Source organism: Nesoenas mayeri (genome assembly GCF_963082525.1).
Source record: "Nesoenas mayeri genome assembly, chromosome: 1".
Classification (NCBI taxonomy): Eukaryota; Metazoa; Chordata; class Aves; order Columbiformes; family Columbidae; genus Nesoenas; species Nesoenas mayeri.
In genome coordinates this window covers 94,209,578-94,234,366 of record NC_137541.1, presented here as the reverse complement: position 1 = coordinate 94,234,366, position 24,789 = coordinate 94,209,578, and the positions used below count along the sequence as shown (strand labels likewise).

The following is a 24,789-nucleotide window of genomic DNA, read 5'->3' as shown; positions in this document are numbered from 1 at the left end:
GCAGGGAGAGGAAGGGGCGGGGCGGCCCTGGGAAGGAAAGCGGGGCGCCTGCGCTGCGGACGTTGCCGGAAGGCTGCGGCGACAACGACGGCACCAGCGGTGGGCGAGGTGGGGGTCGTGCCGCGAGCCGAGGCGGCAGGTGAGGCCCCGCCCTCTCCTCGCGCGCTGTGGGGGGGTGGGCGGCCGTTAGCGGCGGCGCGACTGTTGTGGGGTGGGGTGGGGTGGGGTGGGGGTAGTTCGGCGCTGCCTGTCCCTCGGCGGGGAGATGCGGGTCCGGCTGAGGGGGCGGCGGCGGCGGCTGTTTGTGTGGCGGAGGCCACTTCAGGCTGGTGTGGGCTGAACAGCTAGCGGGGAGGTTGGTCCGCCCTCCCCAGCCCCAGGCTGCGCCCTCCGGCCTTTCGCCTCTCGCAAAGCCCGTTGGCCGTTACTGCCGTGAATCGCTTCTGCGATTGCGAGAAAAGGGAGTGCTGGGAGAGAGCCCGCTGCTTCCCGGGCGCCGCCGCGCAGCCTGCTGCAAGCACAGTTGCCTGGTCTTAGTTTTTCCCCTTGACGCCTCCCCGGCATTCAACGAACTGACTGCTAGGCCACGGTAGACTCGCCTGTAAATGTAATAGTGGAGCACTGGAACAGGCTCCCCAGGGACGTGTCACAGCCCCAAGCCTGACAGTGTTCAAGAAGAGACTGGACAGCGCCCTCAGACACATGGTGTGAACTGTGGGGTTGTCATATGCAGGGACAGGAGTTGGACTCGATGATCCTTGTGGGTCCCTTTCAACTCAGGATATTCTATGTCATACTTCATACTTTGTGCATTGTTTATATAACTTCAGTATTGCAGGTGTAGCCTACATCGTGTGATTTTATTTTTAGTCCTTGTTAAATGCAAAACCAAATGCATCTTCTGAAATTCTTCCTTTAGCAAAATGCTGCCAACCACCTCAGTCAGTTCTCGGAGCCAGGGCAACGGTGTGCTGAGCCCCAGAGATGCTGCGAGGCACACGGCTGGAGCAAAACGCTACAAGTACCTGCGGAGGCTCTTCCACTTCCGACAGATGGACTTTGAGTTTGCTCTTTGGCAAATGCTTTACCTGTTTACTTCGCCACAGAGAGTTTATAGGAACTTTCACTACAGAAAACAGACGAAGGACCAATGGGCAAGAGATGATCCTGCTTTCTTAGTACTTCTTAGTATCTGGCTCTGCGGTGAGTGCAGGAGAATAGACAGCATAGAAGAGAGGGAAGGAAAGCTTAGGGATGAACATTTGTGGCCCTTCTAATATCACATACACACACACACACAAAAGGATCAATCCATATGGTTTCTCTTTTAATCAAAGTAGAATACAAGAAAATGGCCTAACCTTTCAGAAGTTAAGGTGAGAACTAGAAAACAGAGGAGGCTAAACTAATACTATGTAGTCCTGAATCAGTCTCTCTAATTGAACTAATTTTCTATTGTGTTTCAAACTATGTAGTTCACTGTAACTTTACAGATAGTAAACAGTTACAGACATGCTACACAGTGGCAATGCTTTAGTTAAAAAATACTGAACACTTGGTTTAACTGAATGTTACAGATAAAATATTGCTTTTACAATAAAGGCCCTGGTGAGATTCTGTATATTTCAGAATTAAGTTATAAACAAAGTGTCGTGTGTAATTTTTAGATTTAATTGAAAACGCAGTAAGAAGCATTATCCTAGTTTTCTTCTGTTAGGTAGCATTGCTTTTACTAATATCAAAATTGTTAACTCTGAAATAAAAGTGTGTATAACCACACGCATGGTTTGGGTTAACAAGGAACTTACATGAAACAAAGAATATTCTATTGTAGGATTGTGTGAATTTAAAAAAAAATAGTTGGGGGAGCAATACAACTTGCTATTGTATCATTAAGGCTGAATATAGATAAGCATTCTCCAATCTGTGAAGGGGATTATATTTTGAATAAATTTCATTATACGTAGTATTTGGTGGGAAGGAAAAAAAGAAAGGGAGAATAATAATAAGGACACTGGAGATTTTGTAACCGTATATTCAAATAAACCTTGGTTTAAGATCTCATGCTTTCTTTTCCATAGCTAACTTAAATAATATTTTTCTCCTTTCAGTGTCAACTGTAGGATTTGGATTTGTGCTGGACATGGGGTTTTTTGAAACAATAAAGCTGCTACTTTGGGTTGTCTTCATAGACTGCGTAGGCGTTGGCCTCCTGATTGCAACTCTGATGTGGTAAGTAGTGGTGTCTGAAACTGAGCTCAGTATTGGTCTTGGGACATGGATAGCTAGACAATCGGCGCTCTGTTTCAGGCAAAATTATAAAGTATGTATTGACTATAGGTTTTGTGCTGTTATGGTCATTGTTTCAAAATGTTGCTTTCAAAAAGAACACATCTCTTTCTTTACTGTTTCCTTGAAAAGCTGAATGTTCAGAAAGTCTGTATTATGATGAACATTTCAACTTGTTTTCTTTCTTCTTGAGCTGGTTAATCTTCAGCAATAATGCCAAATAAAAAATGTGATTTAAAAAAAAATCTTTATTCCTTATTTTGGTTGAACAGCTTAAATAATACAAGCTTGAGAATGCTTGTTCAAGGATGGCAATATACAATTGGCCCATGCTTCTTGCTGAAGATTTTAGCTATTTTCACTACAAGCGATGTCTGTTCTGTTTTATGTATGTTGGCTTTGTTGTTTTGGTGGGAGTTGCTGCCAGTTTTATCCTGTAATGACCGGAGACTTACAGGGGGGAGAGCCAGTAGCGACTCGTTCATAACCCAGGCCTCAGTGTGTTTTAGATGTTTTCTGCACCAGCAAGGAAACCATGAACCAACAGGAAGTTTCTGCACTGTGTCAAGGTGCTGAGGACACCATGGGAAGAATTCTATTTTACCAAGAAGTTAAGGAAGCTAAGGACACTTAAAAGAGTTCTTGGTAATGGAGCTGACATCTTAGATTTATGCTGATTAGCAAAGGGAGATTCCTTTCCAATAGCGACCTTGGGAACTCCTGCTTGTAATTGCAAAAGTCAGGATGAGGCACATAAAAGAACTATAGCTAATAAATGAAAGGTCCATCTGACCTGCTGTCCTGTCTGAGACAACAACCCAGAAATTGCTTGGGGAAGAGTATATAGTAATGCTTTCCCCTCCTCTTCCAGCAGTTTTTGACTCTGGATGCAGTCTCCTGAACCAGAAAGCCTGAACATCTGCATGTTTTCTTCTGTCCATGAGTCAGCTTCCTGCAGGCCTAACCTTCAGTCACCTGGCTCCAGTTTGGTTCAGGTCCCTTCTTCCGGTGCAAGCTCACCTTTTTTTTTCCAAAGTTTCCTCCATTTCTGATGAATCTAAACCCTTTCTGGCCTCGCTTCACCTTGCACCCAGGCTCTGCATGTTTCTGACCCTGCCCTTGGCACAAAGAGTAGGTCAGAGAAAGGTACCATGGAAGCTCTGATCTCTCCTTATTTCTGAGTGTGTATTGACTTCTTGTTCCTCTTCTGTATGAGATACATTTTCTGATGTCAGCAGAACTTCAGCTGAAGAAAATGAAGTCTCAGGGCTTGTTTGGTGTTCTGTAACAGCAGGCAGTGCATGTTCTGTTAGTGCTTCTTTTCAGTAAGAAGAATCGGTTTATCTCTAAGAGTGCTACCTGCCCTCTTTCTGTCCCTGCAGTGCACCATTTCTGTAGAGATGAAATAGACCATCTCTGTGTGAGGCGGACCAATAATGTGCAAGCGCTTTTCTGAAGTCGTCTCTGTGTGTACAAACAAAAGCAGCATGTAGCACAGATCCATTTAAAAGAGTTCTGGTGCTGTATGACCAGCAGCGTATTTCAGCTGCTTGTTGCACACAAGGGATGTATAGTTTTAAGAAAAATCTTTTAATGATAGTCTGGTCTGCGTAATTCTTGCATATTTTTCTCTGAGATAGCAGAAACATTGAGGTACAGAGTTACACATGGCTTACTATCCTGAACCAATGTTTTGTCAGTCAGCTTTATATTGCCACATTAACAACATTTTCAATTATCTGTTCATTTAGGTTCATTTCTAATAAGTACTTGGTGAAGCAGCAGAACAGAGATTATGATGTGGAGTGGGGATATGCCTTTGATGTTCATCTGAATGCTTTCTATCCACTTCTAGTCATTCTGCATTTTATCCAGTTGTTTTTCATCAACTGTAAGTAGAATATTTTGTGCTTTCTGCTTCAAAATCCTGCTCTATCAAAACAGCTGAGAGCAGTTGTCTCTTTCAGATGTCATCATATCTGATTCTGTCATTGGGTATTTTGTTGGGAATACATTATGGCTCATTGCAATTGGCTATTACATCTATGTGACATTCCTAGGATACAGCGGTGAGTAACAGCAACTTCTTCCGTATTTATTTGATTAAGAGTGTGATTTCAGTTTATTAATTTGATTGTAGTCTGTTAATTAGTAAAGCAGAGGCTTGGCTCGGCATTTAAGTAATTGTTGCTTCATGGTAAAAGAAGTTTGACAGAAATTTACTGATCTGTGTTTCCAGCATCTTAACCAAAGAATTTACATTCTTCAACATCCCAACTTCCCTTCTTGTATTAGACTTGTAGCTTTGATTTGTTTTTCTTGTTCCGCTGTAAATCCACTTCAAAATGTTTGCATTGGATCAAAATTCTGTAGTGAGTTTAAGACTATAGTTTTAGGTGAAACAGTTTCCCAGGGCATTACCTATACCAGTTACCTCAAGTACTCTTCAATGTGTGGTAACGTGGTAGGACTAGAAGGGCAGAGAGGACACCTGCCCCTCTAACAAGGCTGACAGAGCAGTACTGGTTTTTCCTGCCATCTTTCCCTGAGGCCCTTCTACATTAAGCACCTTTTTTTTTTTTGAAAGAGCACTGCCTTACACTTTCTGCATTGTTGCTTCTCTTTCAGCACTGCCCTTTTTGAAGAACACAGCAATTCTTCTGTATCCCTTTGCACTTCTCATCATGCTCTATTTGATCTCATTGGCATGTGGATGGAACTTCACCAAGATGCTTTGTTCCTTTTATAAATACAGAGTGAAATAAAACCAGGACTTCATGTATCTAATGTTTATTTTGGTTTTATCTTAGCTGTCTTGACAGTAAAGAAAACCTTAAGAACATTTTGTAAATGGTTGTAAATTTCTCTTTATTGTAGATAATTGTGTAAAAAAAGTTTGAAGTGTCCTTTTTTATTAAAATATTTACAACAGTAAACATGTTAGCAATTTTGTTCAAATACTTTTGCAGTACATTCCTAAAAACAAGTTACTTGTACATCTCCGTAGCTTAAATTTAACTGCAACAGGTCTTTTTAGCATAACTTTTACTGCAGATATTTTGTACATACTGGCATAAGCTCTATGTTACGAGGGTTTGAAGTGACACTGAAAAGCAGATTTATTTAATATTGGAATACCTTGCCTTGGGAGTGTGTGAAAGGTAGGGATCTTCATAGCGTTGCAATGGTAAAGCAACAGCTGTGTCTACATACAGAACCGTCCCCTCCTTTTATGAAAGAGCTTGAGAACAGATTTATTTTAATGACTACTTCAAATATACACGGACAACTCTGGCACATAGAAGAAACAGTGATGAAAGGCACCATTAACATGACCTATATCAGGTTTCCAAATATAGCAGCAAGTTTTTAAACCCAATCTCTAGCAGTCCAGTGGGTATTACTACATCCACCATGATGAGTTGTAGGTCAATGAACATGGCAGGAAAGTAGAAAGTTTTGTTTGGCTACAGGGGTGGGCTCATAGCAATGCCTGCAGCTGTAAGGTCCACAAGGCAGGAGTATAAACTGACCATCACAAACAATACCTTCTGAAAAATGAAGATGACAGAGTGTTCAGTATGAAACATAAGCACTAGGGTTCAGTTTCCAACATCCGCAAGAGTAAACTGGTCACAGTAAGACTTAATATTTCAATACTAGAATTTGATCTCTAAGGAAAAACTATATTTATCTTAAAATACCAAGTATGCTGGCAGTGCATCTTACAGTACTGTGTGTTTCAGCACTGTTAAGGCTTGAAGAGAATCGTGTTCCCCTCTCAGCAGACACTGAGCAACGTTCCCCTTTTCACAAGGAAAGTGCTGATCCGCAGGAGGTGAAGGATTCCTGTCAGGACCTGCTCCCCCTTGGCTCACAGCACAAGCTCCTGTCCCGCAGGCAGCTGCAGCCACACCATTCGCCTTTTCCCTGACAGGAGTCCTGGCACCAGTGATCATCTGCTTCAGTTCAACAGTAAAAATACTTCATATTTAGTGCCCTATGCTGCAATACCACTGAAATCAATGGAGGACTCAGGGCCTGTGTACATTCCCTTTAGAGATACCAAAGTTTGCCCCCTTGAAAGAAGGCTTCATTGTTCTCAACATTAAGCTACTTTAAGTTCTAGCTGCTCACAGCAGAAATCAGCAAAACCCTTAAGAGGCCACTAAGATCAGAAAAGTGACACTCTTGAAGACTAATTCATCAAGTCTACATGGGATGGATTTTTACAGTCAGCAATCAATGCTAGCCTGAAAACACCAGTTGTTTAATAGCCTTTCAGCATCATGCTGGTGATTGTAAAGATGATTTTTAAACATAGAGGTTTTTTTCCCTTCTACAGTTACTTGCTTTAGCTTTTTCAGAATATATCCTTCCTAGTAAGAACAAATACAGAACCTAGGGTTTATTTATTTCAGGGGAACAAGGTTTGAAGAGATCTAATTTTGTTTTTTTCTCCACAAAATTAAAATAATATTTTCCAAGTTGGAAGCAAACTACAAATTCCTACAGTATTTCATTTGAAGCAAGTACTTCCCACAAAGAAAAGGGATTACTGAAATTATAATATACTTAGGAAAATAAGGAAAAATGTTAGAGTTGTTCAGTTTTGCCAAAGACTAATCACACTCCAGCCCATTCATAGAATCGTGTATCATGTGGGAAAAGCTTAAACTTCTTTGCTCTAAACTGACTTTTAACATATTTAAAATCTGCTTTTGAAAGAGCTAGACAAGCAGTGATACAGCAGAAGAGTCCAGTCTCATATTGGTCCATGAATCATATTTATCTGTTTGAATTTTCCTAAGCCATCTTTCAGTTAAGAAAAAACAGATGTATTTATAGGAATAGTTTATATCAATGCAAATAAATAGTTGGGATGCCTGCAAAAGCCTTATACAGTGCTTTAGAAACAATCTTTAGTTTAAAAAAAAAAAGTGCTAATTTGGGATCACATCCTGTTCACATTATTTACAGTTTTCAGCAGGACTACCCAATGAATGAGCAAAACAAGATTATACTGATGGTTTTGTATTTCCTTGGTCCAGAGCAATCCTATCAGCTCAGCATCCAGTATAAGAACTTAATAATTTGCCCAGATACTGAAAGTTTCCAGTAATGCCTTTGGTTTCACAGAAGTTCTCTTTTCTGAAGCTTTAGCAGCATCAGAAGGAGCTAACAAGGTCACAGGATAATGCAATTTATCTCTAAACACTTTCCATTATTTGATTACTATAAGATTCAGTGGCCTAGAGAGGATTTTTAAGGCCACAACAAAAATAACTTGAAATTAAATAATGTAGGCAATACTCCCCAAAATCAGGTCATAGGTTTAAGATGCTGAGGAACTTCTGTGGTAATACTGTAATGTAGGACTGAAACACGTCAGAGACACCCGCCCTGCTGGAGTACACCCAGTCACAAACAGTGTCCAAGCTCAGGACTGTTGAGCCAAACAACCAAAGTGTTCTTAGACCAGCAGCACTTTAGCCTGACTTGGGGACTGGAATTTGAAAGGCAGAAAGCCCCAAACAGCTGTCTGCAAAGATATTTAAACAGAGAAGACTTTCACTGCTTTTTCTCTATCTCAGCAAAATTTCCAAGCAAATTTGCGGTACTAGCTGATTACACCAGGTCTGAATTTCCCTGAATCTACAGAACGTCATTTGTATTAGTGTGGCATATTTATTTAGAGAGCATATAAGCTCAGGAACATTTTAAGTCTTAAAGCAGCCCAGAGTTTTTCCAACTCCTGCTACTACTATGTAATAAAAAAGCAACAATCTTTAGGAAAAAAACTCACATATTTTACCAAGCACTAGTTAATTTGTTGTCTTTGATAAATTTCATCTCAACATTTTTGAAAACTAAATATACTGTTAACCAGATTCCTGCAATTCATGTGGTAAGGTTCAATATATTTAGATATATTAGCAATGATTCATCTCAACTACTGTGAAACATGAGGAACAGTGATGCTTTGAGAATAAGCACACACAGCTTTCTTAAATAAGTGGCACCAGTAAACTTTTGAACTCATGGAAAAAGATGAAAGTCACTGTCAGCAAAACTACTTATATTAAGAAACTGCAATATCTAACATATTTCTGCAATCAAAATTGTAATAGATAGCTATAGTTTAAATTACTTGCATCATTCATTCACAGGCACAGCTGAGAAGAAAACCTAAATACTTCCTTAGACCTTGGCTAGCTATCATGATAAAAACCCATTGCATGGCAATAACTGGACGGTGCTATAGACATAACGAACTGGGCTGTGACACCACAACAAGCTAGATCCACACAAGACTCTGAGCCTGTTCACCCACATCCTAAATCCAAGTATAAACTCCATTTATGAGGCCAGTTTTTAGCTTATGCACCCAAGTCTCTCTGGGCAGGGTGAGCTTTCCAAGTAACATTTTATTTCCACCATCTAATACAATCAGAGAAAAGTAAATGAGGCCTGCCTCGTAGCTTCCCACTTTTCTTCAACTTATACCAGTCAGTCTAAACAGAAGGTCTTATCTGTACAAATCTTGTCTTCCCTGTGTCCTCAGACAACAAAGCTAAAGACAAAATTACTGTGGTCTGTAGAAGTAATTAAGCTCTTAAACTTGACTCTTGCTGAAGTGTCAAAGATACCACGTAATTTTCCAACAAGGCAGAAGAGAAGACAGGTTGACTCTATATCCCAGTGGTGATGGCTTTCAGCTTGCAGTGGTGGAGAGTCATGTTTAGGCTCCTGCTCCTTACGTCATGAAAAAGAGGCCAAATCTACTAGTAGAACTTCCATGCTGGAGATACGAATTCAGGATCCCCGCTCTAGATCAAGGATCCCGCAACAGGTTTTGCGCATCTGTGCCTTGACCACAAAGATGTTGGGGATAACGGAGGGGTTTTTTCTTCAGGGAAAACTGGGCCAGCTTTTGAGATGCCAGTTCCAGGAGACTGGTTCACAGCACAGCTGAGAATCCCCAAGGCAGGGCAGAAGCCTCCCTCCAGTGTCAATCAGGCACTTCGTTCCTATGAAAGGGAGAAATTTCTGCTTCTCTTCTTTTTCCTGACCATTTCTGACTGGGTAGCTTAAATCTTTCCATGCCTGTGTCCTTACACATAAGCACCTAAACAGAAGGACCCATAGAGCAGCAGCAGCATTAGTACCGCAACAATTCTGCTCTGGGTTTAATCCAAACCACTTTTTGGTCCTGACCGAGTTTCTGATTCATTTAAGATCATTGTTGTTTCCTTTGAAATGAAAAGGTGTAGGGTAGGAACTTGAAGCCAAATTCAGTTCCCATTAAAAGCTGGTGTGAGTCACTACACTGATCAATAAAGGAGTCAAACTGAAACCTTGCTTTTGAACGATGGAAGAAAAAAAACTATAACTATTCACTGTAATGTACCCAAAAGAAACACCGCAATAACAGAACTTTTTAAAAGGAGACCTCTGTAGATCAAATGTATCTAATTACTAGTAATTGTTTTGATAAAAGATAACCTCTATCACTCCAAAGCAAAGCTGGAGAATGATTTTTTTTTTTTCAATACAGAAAATGTATTTGTCTAGGCTAGGAAATGTCTACAAAGATTTTTAGAAAGAACTGTTCGGAATTGAAAAAATTCTTCTAAAATGCAATGGATTCAATCTAAAATCACTGCAGGTTTAGTACAGAATATGAAACAAGACATTTCAGCATGCTTTTTCTGTGGCTACAAACTGTACAGAGTGGAATTTCATAGCCCCAAAGAATAATGCTCTTCAGAACTCTATTAATGCCTCTGAACATCATTCAGATTCTGTGTATAAAACTACATAATTTAGAAACTTAATCTAGGGGTTTATTTTAAACATGGCAGTATATTTGAAATATGGTATTAATTTATGTTTGCATCTCCAAAGAAAAATGTAGAAAGATAACTTAAAGTAGAGAATTCATAAAAAAAACTATATCAATTTAAAATTTTACTGCATAAAAATATGTACTTTTCAAATTATTTTAATAAATTAAATATCCCTAACATTTTTAATATATATCCCTGACAGTCTATAAAAGAGGGTTCTTGTTATAGAAAATAAATGGAACTCCGAAAGTACCCCCTTCATAAAACATATGTAACAATAATTATATTTTTTTCTTCTTCAAGGAATGTAACAATATGTACAACTTCTCTATATTACTATACTATCAAAATAGTACAGGTTAAACGTAGCAGGGTTCTGTAACCATAAGATGGTAAAGTCACATTAAAGTGGAGGACAACTTCGGCCTCAGACGAACGTTATCGCTGTGGAGCATCAGTTTCTGGATGGATCAGATAAGAAGGGGTAAATACAATCTTCCCATCTACAGTAGATTTCACAAGAGGTAGAGTTCAAGTGAAAAGAAAGAAATTTGGAATAAGGTGCATGCTCAGTATTTTCAATTTGTGACTTGCTAAGGATGTCAGATTTTATAGGAAAAGTTCTCAAGGATTCTTTCTTTTTCCTCAAAAGTAGATTTCCAGGGTTAGTTTGGAATCTTTTTAATATGAATCTGAAAAAAAAAAAAAAAAATGAAGTCATGTTTTAGGGTCTTACATTTCTCAGTAATAAGATGCAACTGTTTTCAGCATTAGCCAAAATTTTGAGCTTCAACACACTGATGGAATGAAAAAGTCTCATGTTTGCCGGCTTCATTTTTAAAAGGCTATACCACCTCTCACCTCATTCAGAATTGCCCAGACTGCTGAATTTTGTATCACTGAAAGCCTGAATGATGAAATAGGATTTAGACTGGGGTCAACTGTTCCTTCAGCTACACCGTTTTCAAATTTCCCTGCAAAGGAAGCAAAAATATATCCTCAATTAACTTCTGTTCAACAAAGTCAAATACAAAATCTGCGTCCAGAAAAACATATCTGTCATATCATAATTCACAGGTGAAACCTAATGCTGGTGGCTGTAAGACTGACTGGTGTCATTCCTGAAACAAAAGACGAATGGTGATTTTTTTATATCAGATTCAGCTTTGCAGCAGCAAACAACATGGGGCGTTATCATCACAGCACACAGACCTGACTGATCTGAACAGGATTACATGTCAGAATAAAAACTTGGAAACTCTCTAGAGTGTGAGCACGTCAAACTCTGGGAAGATTTTGGCAGAATTTCATTTAATATCCTGGAACTAAACCTTGAGCCCCTGGCTCACGTGTTTTCAAGGAGGACAAGGTATATCATTCCTGCTTAATAGATTTGTATTTAAAGGATCTTCAATTATATTAGAATGAATAAGAATCCAATTTAAAAGCCCAATTAGACTTTACCCTTAAAACATACACAGCAGCTACAATGCATTAAGATGAAAAAACTTGCTTTTGTAAGAACAGGGATGCCCAACCTATGTCCAGCAAGCTAAATACAATCCATGACTAAAATTTCTCTCCCTTGACACAAGTATCCTGGCACTTTCCCCAAGAGCCGCTTGGCTATGGAAATGCCAATCTCATCCCATGACGAGACAGCTGATTATCTGTAGGGTAGGTTCAAATCCAGGCCAAGCACACCAGCTCACACAGAGGAACTTGTGCAGCCACAGGACAGAAAAGGCAAGATCCTACAAAACCTGGAAATGCCTCTGCAATAATCTATGCGATAGATCCTGGCAGAAAAGGTGGATGTAGCTGCACTGCAACTAAGAGTTACACTAGATCTTTGTTTATTACATCAGTCTTAGAACAGAAATTGTAGAATCACAGAATAGTTTGGGTTGGAAGGGACCTTCAAAGGTCATCTAGTCCAATCCCCTTGCAATGAGCAGGGACATCTTCAGCTAGATCAGAGCCCTGTCCAGCCTGGCCTGGAATGTTTCCAGGGACGGGGCATCGACCACCTCTCTGGGCAACCTGGGACAGTGTTTCACCACCCTCAGTGTAAAACATTTCTTCCTCATGTCTCATCTGAAATATTGGAAAAAATATTAAGTAAAGCCTACGAGGTCATGTACCAAAAGTGAAGGATCAAACCTCAGTTCACAGTATCACAGTATGTTTGGGATTGGAAGGTACCTCAGAAGATCATCTAGTCCAATCCTCCTGCCAGAGCAAGAACACCTAGATGAGGTCACACAGGAACATGTCCAGGTGGGTTTTGAATGTCTCCAGGGAAGAAGACTCCACAACCCCCCTGGGCAGCCTGTTCCAGTGCTCCGTCACCCTCACTGAGAAGTTTCTTCTCAAATTTAAGTGGAACCTCCTGTGTTCCAGCTTGATCCCATTGCCCCTTGTCCTATCATTGTTTGCCACTCAGAAGAGCCTGGCTCCATCCTCATGGCACTCACCCTTTATATACTTACAGACATTAATAAGGTCCCCCCTTAGTCTCCTCCAAACTAAAGAGCCCCAGCTCCCTCAGCCTTTCTTCATAAGGGAGATGCTCCACTCCCTTCATCATCTTTGTTGCCCTACGCTGGACTCTCTCCAGCAGTTCCCTGTCCTTCTGGAACTGAGGGGCCCACAACTGGACACAATACTCTAGATGTGGTCTCACCAGGGCGGAGTAGAGGGGAAGGAGAACCTCTCTCGACCTACTAACCACCCCCCTTCTAATACACCTCAGGATGCCATTGGCCTTCCTGGCCACAAGGGCACAGTGCTGGCTCATGGTCATCCTGCTGTCCACCAGGATCCCCAGGTCCCTTTCCCCTACATTGCTTTCTAATAGGTCATTCCCCAGCCTATACTGGAACCTGGGGTTGTTCCTGCCCAGATGCAGGACTGTACACTTGTCCTTGTTAAATTTCATCAGGTTATTCCCCACCCAACTCTCCAGCCTGTCCAGGTCCCGCTGGATGGCAGCACAGCCTTCTGGCGTGTCAGCCACTCCTCCCAGCTTAGTGTCATCAGCAAACCTGCTGATAGTACACTCTATTCCCTTGTCTAAATCATTAATGAATATATTGAATAATATAGGCCCCAGTACTGACCCCTGAGGCGCTCCACTAGATATTGGCCTCCAACTAGACTCCACACCATTGACTACCACTCTCTGGCTTCTCTCCTTAAGCCAGTTTGGAATCCACCTCACTACTCTATTGTCCAGACCACGCCTCCTCAATTTAGCAACTAGGATGCTGTGGGAGACTGTGTCAAACGCTTTGCTGAAGTCAAGGTAGATCGCATCCACCGCTCTGCTATCGTCCATCCACCTTGTTACATTCTCATAAAAGGCCATGAGGTTGGTCAAGCATGACTTACCCTTAGTAAAGCCATGCTGACTGCCCCTAATAACCCTCTTATCCTTGGTATGCCTTGAGATGGCACCAAGGACAAGTTTTAGGTTTGTTTCGGTTTTAATGAAAATGTCTCAATTGTTGCAACAGTAACAATACACATTTCTTTCCACTGTGACATACCTATCCTGAAGAAACCATCCTCTAAGCGTTTGTCTTTGGTTTCTTTGCTTAATACCAGTTCTTCATTCTACAACAAAGCACAAATGGGATCATTTACTTTGACATATGACTCTGCCAGGGAAAAACAAATGTGTGTGCACTCTAGTTATATATTCAGCATCTATCTTTTCTAAATAATTATGAACAAGCCTGAATAGTTATTTATAGCCTTAGACAAGCTGACACACACACATAAAAGCAGTGTTGCAGAACTGAACAGTATTTGTCTTCAAAGTAGAAAAAAATAAGTACTTTAAGAGCCCCATGTAACTTGCACATTGACTGCCATGTGAACAGAACACATAGCAGATACTGGTATACACAGCAGAAGAAAAGCAAAGGCAGGATCTTGCCTTCCTTTCCTATGGTTGAGGCGGAGAATTCTCTCAGGACAAATGAAATTTACAGCTTACTTTTTGATGTAAGAATTTGGGAGAGATGAAAAGCCATCAGACCAGCGAGGGAAGCATTGCAATTAACACTCCCTCACTAAAAAAGGATGGATATCAATAAGTTTCTTCAATAAGCACAGAAAAATGAGATTGTAGACGAGAGCTTCAAAAGCAACTGGCAAATTACAACCAGGATCCTAGGAATCAAAATGCTTGGCAAAACAGGAGATTGAATCCATCCGCTTTTTAAAATGTTTTATTTCCTACTTTTGAAAATGCTAAAAATGTGGATTTTTTGGTTTGGGGTTTTATTGAGGTTGGTGGGTGGGTTGTTGGGGTTTTTTTGTGTATGTGTGTTTCTGTTGTTGTTGGGTTGGGGTTTGTTAGTTCGGTTGTTTAGCTTTTTCATTTGCCTTTTTTGTTTGTTTTGTTTTTTTCTGAGTGTGCTGCTTGAGTCCCAGACAAATCCAGTCTGGGGACACTCTTGTTTCTAAGGGTTGTTTTTTGTTTTTCTGAATTCTGCTTAGGGAGGATCAGGGTCAAAGTACCTGCATGGGCTTCCAGCTCTACTGAAGCCTACCATGGAGGAATCATTCCCTCAGGACAGTACCTGGCATTCTGCAGCATCTGTCCTTGCATTGGTGACATTTTCTGCTGACACCAGTGGCTTAGGAACAGAGCAGATGCAGAATTTCCTATTTACCTTCCCATAAATCATGTCAATAGCAATAGAAGCTCAGTAGTATTACTTCCTTAAGGGATGTGCCAGTTTGAGGGACATTTCACAGCTGAGTGTAGCCCAAAACAAAAATGCTTGTTGCACATTTTTTCTCATTATCTTGTGCATTCTTGTGGTATCTTGGGCCCAGATGAAGTGAGGGCTGCTGGTCTTTTTGTGGTTTAATATATTTCCAAAGGCCTTGAGAAACAAACCCTATATATCTTACAATACAATATAATATCCCACATATTGTGTTGTATACTTAGAATCAAACTGACAAACTTCTTTTTAGGGAATGGTTGGAATTTCCTATTTTTGCTTGCTCCCAGAAAGACAAACTGCAAGAATGAAAAAGTGAGCTCCTCCATGATAATTTACCTTTTTTTTTTTTTAAGAAATACTTTGCTATTTTAATACTAAACAAAATAAACTTGTCTGAAGTAATATCTTAATCTTCTCACAGAGTTTTGTGATATAAACGGTTAGCTAGAATATCTAGTTGAAGAAAAAGAACCCATATCATCTGGCTTGAAGCAAGAATATACTTTAGATAGTGTGGTAATCTCTTGAGATGGAACTCAGACTGATTTATAGATTAAAAAAAACCCAACAAACAAAACAAACAACAACAACAACAACACCCGCCCCCAGACACAAATCACCACCACCACCACAATTAATCAGGAGAAAAGAACACATTCAGTTTAGGAGTCCAGATATTTCAATATCTAGTAAGGTCTGGATGTGTGTCCATTCCTGAACCAAGACTATCCTACTATCTTACTATCTTACTAAGTCAAAAAGTGCTTTCCCTTTTTTCAAAATGCACAGGAAAGTTTAGTTCTTGTTTTGTTTTAAATGGTGGCAGTGAATTGGAAGAAAATGAGCTTGTTCACCTCTAAATTATCAACAGCACTTGTAGCAGACTGCACCCTGAATGAACATCTGAATAGTTACAATAGCTTTCTGTGAGTAGATCCAATCAAAAAAAAAATGTATGAGAACATCAGAGCATCAAGATCCTACAGTTAAAAATAGAAGCATTCATGTCTCTCTCAGTTAAAAAAGGCAATAAAATTAGGCTTTGCTTGTATCCTATAATGGAGAAGACATGAATCAATAAATTCATACCTGAAAAGGCAAAACTTCCACCGTTGTGTTTAGAAGTATGTCTCCTGGATGCTCTGGATTGCCACTGTGAAACAAGTACCTATAAAAGAAAAGGGAAAAATAAAACAATCTACACACATCAGTCAGAATCAGCTAAGTTACTATCTTACATGTTAATAGTCACCTGACAAATGTTACAATGACAAACAAAACTTTTACACTGGACCTACATCAGCTGGCAATATGAAATGAAAGATGGCTTCACATACTACAGTAATTTAAAGGGCTAATGCTTTGTATGTTTTAAAGAGTAGTTGGGCAAGATTTTACTTAGAAAGGTGGTCCATAACCTGGTCTTGACAGATTGCGTTATACAAAGTGACAGGTGCTGCAGTCATTGCCTGGCACGTTCTGGTGTCACCTCCAGAAGACGAAGGCTGCCTCCCCCATCTCTCCCCACCACACATCTTCCCCTCCTTGTGCCCACAGGCTAAACACTGCAGATCCATTCAGAAACACTTCTGGGAACCTGCCCAAGTCAACATTTTGCCAGGCCATTTTTCCCCAAGACCATCTCTCCACTCTGGTTCATTGCGAAGTCTCATTAATGACTGTGCCAGGAATTTTTTCGTGAAGGATTTGTAGAGGAAGTCGTATGAGGAGCAGCTAAAGTCACTTGGTTTGTTCAACCTGGAGAAGAGGAGACTGAGGGGAGACCTCATGGGGCTACAGCTTCCTCACAAGGGGAAGAGGAGGGGCAGGTGCTGAGCTCTTCTCTCTGGTGACCAATGACAGAACCCAAGGGAATGGCAGGAAGATGTGCCAGGGGAGGTTCAGGTTGGACATGAGGAAAAGGTTCTTCCAGCAGAGGGTGGTGGAGCACTGGAACAGGCTCCCCAGGGAGGTGTCACGGCCCCAAGCCTGACAGTGTTCAAGAAGAGACTGGACAATGTCCTCAGACACATGGTGTGAACTGTGGGGTTGTCACATGCAGGGACAGGAGTTGGACTCGATGATCCTTGTGGGTCCCTTCAGTCCTACGATTCTATGATTCAATATCCACAGCCTTAGTGTTCCCTGAAGCTTCTATTCCAAACACTGTTTCGCTTTGTTTTAAACAAAAGTGCATTTTGGATATGTATATATAAAAGAAAAGGCCCCCTTTTTATACCTGTGCAAAGTCCACATTACATTCATCCAGTTGTGCATTTAATGAATTTTTAATATGTTTAAAACTATATCAAAACCATCTCTACATGTAACAAACAGTGAAGTGTAAGTGTTCAAATTCTAGCTTTTCACCCTCAAACAGCTTTTGCAGTACTATGCATGTGTAGATAATGTTACAAAAGACACAGTTTAATTCCCATGTCTTTATATATAACACAAACTTCATATTCTTTTGAATACATATTATGTAAACAGGTAAGAATATTTTTTACCACTAGGTGGTATCAACGCTTGAAAAACTGTTCATTACTTACTATTTTTTTCTAGTGGACCACAGAGTTTATTAATATTACTGTCAAAAACTACATAGATACTACACCTACTCAGATGCCACTTTTAACAAGCCTATTTTATTTTTAATACATTTAAATGAATATGTAAAAGTCTATCAACACATTTCAAACCTTTCTTCAATGGGAACTTAGAGAAATTAACAGTAAGCACCATCTTCGCCATTAAATACATCACAGGGACAAAATTAGTTCAGAAATTATCACTTGATTAAAATTACAAACATTAGCTCCATTTGCAATTTATTAAGACATAATTGGAGATGTAAATTCCAGTCTGTCTTTATCCAATATGTCTGAAACCAGGTAAGTACTTGCCATTAATCCATACTCCCTAGCTACAAGACAAGTAGAAGAAAAGAGCTCTCTGACTCTTAGAAATGTCTGTGATCCCAAAATGACAGAACTGAAAAAAATACACACACATATATGTAACATTTCTTCTACCAAGGCTCAGGAAAAAGTAAAAGCACAGTGTGATATAAGAAAGCTACATTGATTTCTATTGAACCGGTTTAAGCAGAACTGCACAGATTGAATTGCAAACCAAACCTGGATTCAGTGAGCTTTAGCACGGTGTGTTCTTCAAGAAAAGTAATTTCCCCTCTGTAGTTCAATGTAAAGGTTAGTCAACTCTAAAGTACACAAGATACCTAAAACATCTACAGTTCTTCCAGGAAAAACCTTGTGACTTTTTCTAAACATTAGTGACATCCAAAAAACCCCAAAGACTTAATTGTCCTTTCTAGGAAGATGCCTTTATTGTATGTTTCAATAATAAGCACAACAAAACTCTTGGCAAAGCTGACCAGAAGACTAAAAGTATATTCTGCTGCCTTCCAACCTAGCAGATCTAATTTGCCACCCTTTAGTCTGTCAGATATCCTAATAGTTATTGAGATTTTTCCCCTTGAAAACCCTGAAAATTGTAAGGAGACTTATTTTAAAATGTATACGTGATCAAATACTCATGTCTAAGGTGCTGCCATCAAATGCTCCAACCAAACCACAGACACGCTGCTTTTCCTTAGGGCTTTCTAGTCCAAAATCTTACTGCCGAGAACACAGACCTAAAAAGCCACAAAGAAAGTCCATGAACTTTGATCACTGAGCAATAATGGGTTTGGGATGTTTGGATGGGGTTTTTTTGGTGGGTGGGCAGGGGGAAGTGGTGGTGCTGGGTTGTTTTTTCTTGTTTGTGGAATTTTCTTTTTTTTGGGGGGGCGGGGAGGGGGTTAGGGGGGAAGTATTTATTTATTTGGAGCTTGTTTATTGGTTTGATTTTTAAAACAACCCTGCAAACACGCAGCTACAGCCAACCATTTCTCCTACTGAGCCATCAACTTTTGAAACCCACGTGTGGTTTCCTCCCCCAGCTACATTAGGGGAAGACACACAAAAGTTGGCACAATGCCAAAACAATTTACAAAAATAATTAATAAAAGATTATTTCCATGTAAGCAAACCTGCTTTTTTAGTATGTTTTCTATAACTGTCTGCCCACATACACACACACACATGTAACATACGTTTATGTCACATCTTAGTTAAAATTGCTTAGAAAGGAACTGATTTTTTATATCTGAGTCTTGCTTGAACACTTGAAAGATAACACCCACTTAGAAAAAGTTTCACAGATTAAAAACAGAGGTATGAATATACACGCACAGTTTGCACCTGTGATTAATCTTTTGCTTAGAAATAAAATTTACAAATTAAAAATATATTTGAAATAAAATTTAATTTACAAACAAACAGATATTCTACAGGTTCTTTAAAAAGTGTCATTAGCTGTTCTTTTGTGAAACTTGCCTCCCTGGCACACTGAACAGCCACGAGCTTTCAAGGTTTACAGACTATGAAAGGTTTTTCTGAATACAGGCACTGAAAGACCTGGAAGTAGTCGTGCTTTTGGCTACGTTCTTCTGACATCTGTCCTCGGATTTACAGGTGACAGTTCCTGTAAACACTGAAAACATATTTTTCCTTCCCAGTTAGCTGGCATTTGTCTTCAGATGTAATCACTAAGATATTCTTGTCTATCTGTTGGCTAAACACAACACCTTCTGAAACATTTTATCAAAAGCAAAATTCTGAAACCTTTGGACGCCTAAATGCACCAATCCCAAACAAGTACAAATTCACTTTAAGTTAAAATGACTACTATTACCTTATGGAGTATTACTTTACAGCTTTTTTTAAATGAAAAAGTATAAACATGGACACATATGGACATTCTTGAAGGAAGTCATCAGAAAAGCGACTAACAGCTGGTAACTGAAATGCTAATGTACCTGAACCTTAGAGAAACTTTTCCTCTATCAGCGTCTTTTGGAAGTCACAGGTCAAAGATAACAAGCTATTGTAGATATTCAAGAACATAGACATTCTCCCTTCCGCCAGAAGTTACAAAGTGGAGGAACTAACTTGCATACATTCTTGCATTACATAACCTCAGTGTAGTATGACAATAATAGAGGCTGTTAAACATTAATACCTTATGGGGCAGAAAAAAAAAATACAAAATTTCAAGAGCACTGAAGGTTTTGGAAAAATAAAGAAATAAACAAAACAACAACAACAACCATCACCATAAAAACAACAACAACAACAACACAAACAAAAAAACCCCAAACAAACCCAAATAACCAAAACCAACAAACAAACAACAAACAAAACAGAATAAAGTCAAATTTGCAAAAATAACTTCCATTTTCATATTCAGTAACTTGAGTATTTACCCAAATTGAGGGTCTGACTTCTTACCATGGAGCTAGATACACCTAAAAATTAAGCTAACTGGAGGGGGTGTGGAAATAAAAGCTGAAAAGAATATTCATACACATCGTAATACACAAAGAGAGGGGAGGGCAGAAGCACAATTATCACGCTGACAAACGGTATCATTAGCTTGCCAATGCAGTTCGCTATTACTGTTCTTTAAAGCCTACACTCAGATTCAGAAATACCCCAGCAGTGAGTGCCTGGGAAGCTTCTCATCTTTTGTAACATCCCCCCTCAAGATATGTATAAATTAATATAAACATTACTAATCTGCACTGTTAGCTTTAATATTCTTCTTTGAATAGCTTATCTTTTCCATCTTCCAGCACTAATCCATCACCTGTACTTTCAACAAAAAACAACCCAAAACATCCAACTACTTGCAACTCTTTACCCTCCTCTTATTTTTTTATGAAAGAAATGTGTCTTCTTTCTCTCACATCAAAGCATATTTAGGCCCAGAAAACTGTTATTCTATTACCTAATTTGTTTTCTCTTAGGCATTAAAAAAATCTGTCTTACTGTCTGTTATATTTTATTTAAATAAATAGAGGTGCCAACATTTTATATACCTAGAAAGGGTGATTTTATGCATCTTCTATTTCATTGAGCAATTAAAAATGAGAACAAAACACAATCACTTCCAGTGAATTATGGCACCTTCATAAAAGGAAATAATATACAAAAACTCTTTAAAAAGCGCCATTCACATCTGCTGACAATATATTTGGGTTTTGTTTTGAAGGAAAAAAAGACTTCTCTCACTTGATGCTGAACAAAAATATTCTAAGAATCTATTTATGAATGCAGCCCTTTGTGCACTGTAAACATCAGGAACCAAATCCTTTTCTCTACATAGCCTCCTTACATCTCTTTTTAGCAATCTGATATATTTTAGTATATCTCATTTTCAGAAAAGGAAGAGAGGTAGGAAGGCAGAGAATAAATGTTTCCTCCCATGTTTGAGGAAATTATCCATAGCAACGTGCAGCATAACAGTTTTTTAATTCGGCACAACATGAATTTCTATAAAAACAACATTCAGTCAGCAAATTTTTGGGTTTCTACAGATGCCATCATCCACTGTAGAAGTCATTATTCACCAATTTTATCCAGTATTTTTGATCACTGGATGCAAATGTGATAAAAGCAAACTAATCTACATCCTCTCTGTCATTTTCCCAGAATCCTCATTAGGAAACGTTATTTTACTGTCACTGGAAAGCGCTATTAACCCTGCATTATTGCCTTGTGCAAAATACAAACGGAAGATGAATGCTTTCTTTTCCCTCTCTCAAGTTCTATTTCTTTTATCTTTTATGCCTCTTACCCACTCTTTTGCAAAAACTGCTTATACTTCCAAAAAAAGCTGAATTCCTCAAGTACTCACAATAGGTAAGCAATCTAATGAGAGCTTTTCTATCTTGTTATAGACCCCAATTTGAGGAAGAACAAAAGAAAACGCCAACACCCCATGAAATTCTATGCAAAATTCCTGGTAAGATTTCACTTTCTCTGTCAGTCTAACTGTCCATACATAAAGTGGGGTGCATGGTTGAGAACTGTGAGGGATGAAGCCCCCCGTGAAGAGGTGATAGGGGAATATTGGGGAGTGGTGTTTTCTTATCCAACATACACCTAAAAACTAAATTTTCTCACACCATTTTAAAAGTCAATTTAAATCTTTTCATAACGTTACCTATACTATTTCCTAACTTCCTTCAAGTGAGCAATATATGTAGAAGGCATTTAGCTGGGCAAGAAAATCTTGTAATTCCCAGGTCTACTCCTGCTGTCTGTTTCCCAGTGAGGACAAGGAGATCACCTTTCAAACCTGTACTGTGCTCTCTGAGCACACACACATCAACTGCAACAGAAAAGGGTTTGGCATTAAATTCATTTTAACTAGTTTTCATTTTTAGTTTTGGATGTGGTTTGGGGATTTTGGTGTTTTGTGGGGTTTTTTGTTTGTCTGGGTTTTTTGCTGTGTTTGTTTTTTAAGGGAGGGGCTGTTATCTGTCCTGAAATCTTTGCTCTTTAAGGAATTTACTTAAGTTAAGTGGCCCTTTTGTTCTTTTGCAAGGTTACTTCTGCTGAAATTTTAATCCAGGGACATGTAGAAAGGCTTTGGTTTTGTTTTGTGTTTTTGTTTGTTTGTTTGGGGTTTTTGTTTGTCTGTTTTGTTTTTGTGGTTGGTTGGTTGGTTGGGGTTTTTTACTTGTGTTTTGTTGTTATTGTTGTTGTTATTTGGTTGTGCTGGTTGGTTGTGGGGGCTTTTTAACATATGTGCGTGCACATAAACACTTTCCCCCCAGCTTAATTCTCCAGAAGCACAAATAACTCCATTCAGTTTTCTTAAACATAGGCATTTGCCACCATTTCTGGTTGGCAAGGTGCAATTACGACATCTCAGAGACTCAAACCCTTCTATAAAGCAGATGCAGTATTTTAGGGTCTCTCAAGTGGCATTAGACATCTACGGTTTAGGCAACAGCATTAAGCCTCTACGATTTCTGACTTAGATCTGTAAACCCAGGAACACTGCCAAAGACACAAATCTTGAATATTAGTGCCATTAAGGAGGAAGCAGCACATCCTTGGCTCAGGCAGCTATTTTCTTCTGTCTCTGATCCACATTTCATTTTGGTTTTTTCCCCTTTTCACATGAATCTCTTGCTTCATTGTGATGGGCAGAGTTCCACGCCCGAAGCAAACAGCATCAGCGGCTGAGAGCCTGCCTGCCAAATCCCCGCTGTCAGTGCATCCATTTGAGGATGTTCTTCTCATTAGCACAGAAGCTTATGTAAACACAAAACCCAAAGACCTCACGTTTTCTTTTTTACATACACTAAAACTAATAGCCCACCTGAAATATACTGACAAACACCAAAACATTAAAAAAAAATAAATTCAAAGACTTTCAGGAATTTCCTGTTGACTGACACCACCATTAAAGCTTCATAAAATGAAGGTGATGTTAAACTTTAATAACCTATATTATATGTTCAGAATCAGAACAAAGATTATTTCTAAATCATACACTGTGTGTGCATGTGCATGTATTAGTTCAGCTGAAACTGCCCAAGAAAGATTGAATGTATTGCATTGTGCTGAAGGAGAGTTTCTACACTGAGCAGTGATTATGATCAAAGAACAGCTAATACATCAGTCACATTACAGCTGTATTATTCTAAAAGTTCCACTTCACTGCCAGTTTTGGAAAGCTGTTAGAAAGTCTTTTTTTTCCTTTCTAATCCATTTGACGTTGTACCTCTGGACCCACGGGAGGACTTGCATTAACTAGAATGTAGATACATACATGACCAACTCCTGTGATGATACTTTTTTTTTGGTAACTTTGTTCTACTTAAAAAAACCATAAATTTCTTTTAAGTTTTTATAGCTAGAGAACCTGTTTTAAAAGCTATGTTTGTTTTCCTTTACAAAGTGGCAGTAATAACAGGCAAGCAACTGTCAATTTTATGCAAGTATTTTTCAGCACGGTCACAATAATTTCAAAGTAGACAAAGTAATGTACACATTTGGTTGCCAGAAGCCCATCAACATATTCTTCATACTCAATACATTGATTTTCTAGCTCAAACAGTCAAATATATTTTTCTTGCATGAGCGGGAATTCCATGTTGTGAGAAGATGCCACAGGAAATATATGCAAGGTTAACACCACATGTTCCCTGTGATTCCAGGGTCAACAACATGGAAAATTAGATGATTAGCCTCAAATACTGCACATCCAATATCTATACCAACATCAGAACACAAAGAAATCAATGTATTCTACAAGCTGTTTTATCAAATTATTAAGATTTCAGTTTAAAGCTGAAATTCCAGACTGCAAGTTCTACTTCATAAATCACTTTATTAATAATCAATGTCACATTAGGATGAGTACCCAATAACTTGCTAAAAGAGTACCACAACTACAGTGGAACCAGAGCATTAAAAGTAGTGCTAGAGGGGGATGGAAAAAACAAAATACCACCAACAAACACATACACCACCAAAGACAAACTGCTAATTCTTTTGAAAATATTCGAAGTAACACTACCAAGCAGTTATATACAAGAAAATATGAGTCTCATATTTTAAAACCACAAAAAAATCTAAAGCAAATATAGATATACATATAGCCATAGGTTACACACTTCCAAGGGCTTCCTCAGTGTAATTAGTGCACATGTCCTTGGAGAACAATATCTGATTTGTGTCAATCACATCTACGGGAGGACTCCAAAACTCAGGGAGTCAAAAAAGAGACTGTTATGACGATGACAGACACCAGCATCACTTAAGTGCTGCAGTGGAATGTCTTTCTGGGATCTGTTTTGTTTTTAAACCAGGATTACGTTTGAAATTTACTACCTCTGTTCAAGATTCACTACTCCTGCACTAATATTTCAGAGCTTCCTACATACAAAAAATCCTCAAGCAAAGTTTAAAGTCAAAAGCTCTTTGCAATAAGCTGCTACGGTACACCATTGCTCACTGACTCCTCTGAAGAAAGAGTAACTA

The 24,789-nt window shown here is 39.2% G+C and overlaps 2 protein-coding genes across 3 annotated transcripts in view; one reads left to right on the top strand and one right to left on the bottom strand.

Annotated features, from left to right (window-relative positions):
* Window positions 1-20: 20 nt before the first annotated feature.
* UNC50 (unc-50 inner nuclear membrane RNA binding protein) lies at window positions 21-5,225 on the top strand. The gene is made up of 6 exons (XM_080344358.1): window positions 21-139; window positions 920-1,203; window positions 2,112-2,232; window positions 4,041-4,180; window positions 4,257-4,358; window positions 4,918-5,225. The coding sequence occupies exons 2-6, from the start codon at window positions 924-926 to the stop codon at window positions 5,052-5,054; spliced, it is 780 nt and encodes a 259-aa protein (XP_080200484.1). The 5' UTR covers window positions 21-139; window positions 920-923; the 3' UTR covers window positions 5,055-5,225.
* Window positions 5,226-10,489: 5,264 nt separating this feature from the next.
* The window catches only part of MGAT4A (alpha-1,3-mannosyl-glycoprotein 4-beta-N-acetylglucosaminyltransferase A), a 79,600-nt gene continuing 65,300 nt past the window's right edge, over window positions 10,490-24,789 (bottom strand). For both annotated transcript variants that reach the window (XM_080363022.1, XM_080363023.1), the window contains 4 exons: window positions 15,974-16,052; window positions 13,691-13,757; window positions 11,001-11,113; window positions 10,490-10,831 (listed from right to left, as the gene is read on the bottom strand). In XM_080363022.1, coding sequence (XP_080219148.1) covers window positions 10,805-10,831; window positions 11,001-11,113; window positions 13,691-13,757; window positions 15,974-16,052 — 286 coding nt within the window. In that variant the 3' untranslated portion in view covers window positions 10,490-10,804. The remainder of the gene's footprint in view (window positions 10,832-11,000; window positions 11,114-13,690; window positions 13,758-15,973; window positions 16,053-24,789) is intronic.

What these genes read in the sequence shown, in the direction of transcription:
- UNC50 (XM_080344358.1), top strand. Translation starts at nt 924, where the DNA reads ATGCTGCCAACCACCTCAGTCAGTTCTCGGAGCCAGGGCAACGGTGTG. An exon ending in CTGATTGCAACTCTGATGTG is followed by an intron (nt 2,233 to 4,040) that starts GTAAGTAGTGGT and finishes CTGTTCATTTAG; the next exon opens with GTTCATTTCTAATAAGTACT. An exon ending in CCAGTTGTTTTTCATCAACT is followed by an intron (nt 4,181 to 4,256) that starts GTAAGTAGAATA and finishes TGTCTCTTTCAG; the next exon opens with ATGTCATCATATCTGATTCT.